The 5000-nt window shown below is 43.5% G+C and overlaps 1 protein-coding gene across 1 annotated transcript in view; it reads right to left on the bottom strand.

Moving 5' to 3' along the window:
* Positions 1-5000, bottom strand: part of LOC107653271 (disintegrin and metalloproteinase domain-containing protein 11-like) — a 55984-nt gene that overhangs the window by 16639 nt on the left and 34345 nt on the right. Inside the window, exon 17 of the mRNA XM_016439943.1 lies at positions 1538-1630. Coding sequence (XP_016295429.1) covers positions 1538-1630 — 93 coding nt within the window. The remainder of the gene's footprint in view (positions 1-1537; positions 1631-5000) is intronic.

Here is a 5000-nt window from a genome sequence, read left to right on the forward strand (position 1 = left end):
AGGGCTGTGACGGGCGCCGTGACAACCACGTCAACCGTTGACTATGGCCACCGTCGGTAGTGTACGTGACGTCACACACTCTATAACAAGCATAATACAAAGTTTTGTATACAAGTGTAATAATAGTAACAGTTGCAAATTGTTTTATTTAGACTATAAGTCATACACGGCATTTGATCCTTTAGATTGGCAGGTTTTGAGTGCAGGAAAATACAGTACAGAATACAGAAACCAAATACCACATCGCCAATCTGGAATTATTTCCATTCATGTCACCCATCCGCATTTGTACAAACGCTCGGCTGGTCAGGTTTGTATTTACTGCATTCGGTGTTTGAAAAAAAAACAAAAACATGAATTACCATTCTGAAACATCCTGTTGCAAGAGCGTTTGAGGAGGTGGTTGGTTGTCTCCTGTCGTCGCCGATTCGGGGTCTGCAGACACGGTTTTATGTTTACGCGGTGCGATACGATACGCAATGCAACACGTAAAAAGACAGTATAAGTTATTATAATCCGTAATTATGTCCCCACTGGATGCAACAAATGCCTCGTTTATAATGGGTTTTATTGGTTTTGTCTCATCGCTCCGGGAGACGTCATCACAGTATGGTAAGGGGCGTAACATTTCCGTCACACACTTGAGGTATTCAGCCAATCACAACGCACTGGATAGCTGGCCAATCAGAGCACACCTCGCTTTTCAGAACGATGAGCTTTGTAAAAATCGACGCGTTTCAGAAAGGCGGGGCATAGAGGAGCAACAATAATGTACAGTATGTGGAAAATAATGTCTTTTTTTAACCTTAAACCGCATAAACACATTGCATTATACCAAATACACAGCATAATGTTCTTTTTTAGCAACGTCATATGACCCCTTTAAATATATTTTACCATCTAACATTTTTTTTATCCATTCACCCAATCCAGGTGTCTTGGAAGACTTGGAATATAGCACAAAACATATGGTCTACTTATATGGTGCATTTTTTATAAATCTTAAAAGTTTTTTTCATTACCAGTAATTACTCGCATTTTCTTTGTGTTCCACAGAAGAAAGAAAGTCATAAAGTTTTGGAAGGATGTGAAGATGAGAAAATTATAACAGAATTTAAATTTTTTAACAAACTACCCCTTTAAGTCATTATTCACAGAAAACTGCCACAGCCTTCAAATCTCATTCATACATCTGCATATTCAAACTTTTTGTGTTGCGATTCACTGCATGACACAAGAAACATGCCGTCTTCATGCTGCAATATACGCAAACGCACAAGATCTGCAACAGTGGAGGGGAATTTTCATTAGATAATAACTTAAATTTGTGTAATTTTTTTTACACAAAGCTATTGTATTATGGACATTTTCTATGATGCTTAATGAACAAGGACTAGCTAGCTCCAAAAAGGACCAAAATCACCACTATGATGGTCCTTTGGTCCTATTTGGAGATTGACAACTCTTGGTCATGACATGAAGGTAAGCAGATGATGATAATTAAAATTTTTAGGTGAACAATTCTAACACCACTTACCTTGCAACGGCTACAACAGAGTCCATTGCTACACATTGCATCATGGGTCAAAGTGCATTTTTTACAGCATGCACCCCCAGCACGAGAGCAATCCTACAAGAGTGCACATCCAATAAAAACATCCCATTAGCTTATCACAGCATTGCAAAAATCACCTTCCTGTTCTCTTATATGAGCACTCTTTAAAGGGACAGTTCACCCAAAAATGAAAACTCACCCTCCTCTTGTTCAAAACCTGTACAAGTTTCTTTCTCTGTTGAGCACAAAAGATTATATTTTGAACAATGTTGGTAACCAAACAGTTGATGGTAACCACTGACTTGCATAGTATTTTTTTCCATACTATAGGTGTCACGGTTTATGGGCTCACTGACTCATTCTAGCTCTCTCCGTGTGAGTGTGGGTGTGGGTGTGGTTTGTGCTGCCGCTGATCAGTGCCATCAGCTGGTTAGCGCCAGCTGTGGCTGATCAGCGATCCTATTTAATGTCTGTGTTTTCTGTCCTGTGTTGTCAGATCGTCCTATGTCGTTACCGTGTTCAGTTCGTGTCTCTCTGCTTCTGACCAGTTCCTGGAGTTCCTTCTCACCTCTGCCGTGGGCTTCGTTGCACGGATCCTCGATCATCGGCTGCCCGTTGTGTCCCTGCGCTACCCGGAGTTATCTCCGTCTCTCACCTGTCTGACTCTCGTCATCTTTCTGGTTGGGGTACGCACACAACTCGTTACCAGTGTCATCCACGGGCCTACCTCCGTTTGAATGTAGCTTAGGGCACCAGCCACCTGTTTTTCCCAGTCTGGAATCCGAAGTCGCGGTCCCCTCCGTTCACGCCTTCGTCCAGAGGTGCAGTCGCACTTGGAAAAGAGCCCGAGAGACTCGCGCCAGGCGGCGCTCCTAGGGTGAGGGGTACTGTCACAGTTCGTTCACCCCGCCTGCCCCGGTTCCCCCACCGCCGCGTCTCGTAGACGGGGAACCCACCTATTCGGTTTTCGGTTATCTGGACTCAAGACGGAGGGGACGTGGATTTCAGTACTTGGTGGACTGGGAAGGTTACGGTCCGGAGGAGAGAAGTTGGGTTCCTGCTAGGGACATTCTGGACCACTCCCTTATTGATGATTACAATCAACGGGTAAGTACGCCTGGGAGCGCCAGGCGGTGCTCCTAGGGGGAGGGGTACTGTCACGGTTTATGGGCTCACTGACTCATTCTAGCTCTCTCCGTGTGAGTGTGGGTGTGGGTGTGGTTTGTGTTGCCGCTGATCAGTGCCATCAGCTGGTTAGCGCCAGCTGTGGCTGATCAGCGATCCTATTTAATGTCTGTGTTTTCTGTCCTGTGTTGTCAGATCGTCCTATGTCGTTACCGTGTTCAGTTCGTGTCTCTCTGCTTCTGACCAGTTCCTGGAGTTCCTTCTCACCTCTGCCGTGGGCTTCGTTGCACGGATCCTCGATCATCGGCTGCCCGTTGTGTCCCTGCGCTACCCGGAGTTATCTCCGTCTCTCACCTGTCTGACTCTCGTCATCTTTCTGGTTGGGAATTCCCAATAAACGTTGTTTGCACATTCACTACTGAATCCTCATTCTTTCCACCTGACATAATGTCATTCCAGACTTTATTTCTTCTGTGGAACACAAAAGAAGATATTTTGCTTTAAAGTCGGCATTAAATCAAAGAATCTTTACCATACTGAGGGATACATCCAAATAAAAGGGCTTATAGAACAAGAAAAAAAGCTGGACTGGACTTGGTGCATTCAGTTTCCAAGGCACTATGGTTTTGACCGTATTTTGTTTTGTTGTCATGCTTCTGACTGATGAATATGCTGAATGATTCGAATTTTGTGTGCTCCAACATCCTGTTTCCAGCATTAAGGCATATTAAATTCCATAACAGATGTTGATGTCAGTTCCAACCGCACAGTCGGTCAATAATCATATTATTTCCACAGCTCTCCCTCTCTTCCTCTGGTCTTCTATCATTATCTTCGGCTGCTCAAATCTGCTTTAATTATGACCAGCTTGTCTCATTCCCTTTAATTTTCTGAGTCTGAGCCTCTTAATAATGGATGTCAGAAAACATTAAGTTCTTTACTACAGAAATTAGCACTTGACCTTTGCTTTCAAAAGACGATGATGTCTGCTCTGCCACTGAGGAGAAAGGCTGGCCATTTCCTCCCCTGAGGTTAAGAAGAAAGACATTACAATTCTCACCTTTGATGAGAGACAGAACTGACGGTGAGCGAGAAGGAGAGAGAAGGGGGAAAAAAGAGCAGATGAGATGACGGAACTTCAGCCTTTCAGCTTTCTTGTTCCTTTTTTTGATTGAAATTCCCCCCAGAGGTTCCGGTTTACATTTCCGGCACATCCAGAGATTTTTAAAGTTGTCGTCGAGCTAATGCCGAGCACTAATATTATGAGATATACATGGGTGACCAAAGCACAGAAAAAATCGCCTCGGAATCCCTCTGATGAAAGTATTAACATCAAAACAGATCCCTCAGGCAGCGAACACTGAAATAAAGTCATGAAGCACAAGAGTTGGGGGGATATATTACAGAGGAGGCAGCTATACGACTGAGAGATTTAAAAAAAGAAGGAGAGAATGGAACTAGAGGGATCGGAATCATGATCTCCTCTTTTCAGCCGATAAGAGCTCAGTGAACGGAAAGATAAAGGACTATTCACAGCCGGCGTGTGAAGTAAGAGGAAATTAGGGGGAGGGGGATGTGCGAGCACAAAAAGGCAGCTTTCATCGGCCCACAAGGCTGTGGATTTTTGCAAATACACCATATGTCTCTTTGCATGGAAAGTAGAGCATGTGGAATAACTTTTTTTTTTTCATTTACAGATGACAAACGGTGACACACAGGGATTGTGAAAGAGACCCAGAAAGATGTGAGTCAGAAGGCAGGTTGAGAGAGGCTCCTGCCTCAAGGCCTGCTGGGAATCAGATTTCCTTTGAAAGATGGAGAGCAAAAGAGGGCCGAATTCACTGACCTTAAGAATGAGACAAATATATATTTCCAGTGGGGGAGTGTAATAGCTTGCATTTTGTTTCAGCAATTTCTTTGCTCGGTGCTCTGTGTGCTGGTCATTTCTGCTGAGCTCTGTGAAAGGGGCTCGCGGGGAGTTTTGGCAGAGGGAAAGATGCTCCATACAGACTAGGCAGTTTTTCTGTAAACATCTGCACCTCCTCATTTGCATTCTCTCAGCGCCTGAAATTAACCGGATAAGGCTAATAAAATCATTTTTAGAAAGCAGCAATATTAGGTCACCATCTGTCACCTGCACAAATCTGTTCTTAACTCCACATGAATGATGCAGCTTTAAAACACATACTAAATGACTCAAGCTTGTAGGCCTTCTTATGCTTTGCCCTAGAATGTGTAAACTGGGTAAAACTAACTCAGTGGGATAAAAAAAAAATCAATAAAATTGTTATTGTATTCCAAATAAATCTTGTATTCATAG

This window comes from Sinocyclocheilus anshuiensis, unplaced genomic scaffold (genome assembly GCF_001515605.1).
Source record: "Sinocyclocheilus anshuiensis isolate Anshui unplaced genomic scaffold, SAMN03320099.WGS_v1.1 scaffold151, whole genome shotgun sequence".
Lineage (NCBI taxonomy): Eukaryota > Metazoa > Chordata > Actinopteri > Cypriniformes > Cyprinidae > Sinocyclocheilus > Sinocyclocheilus anshuiensis.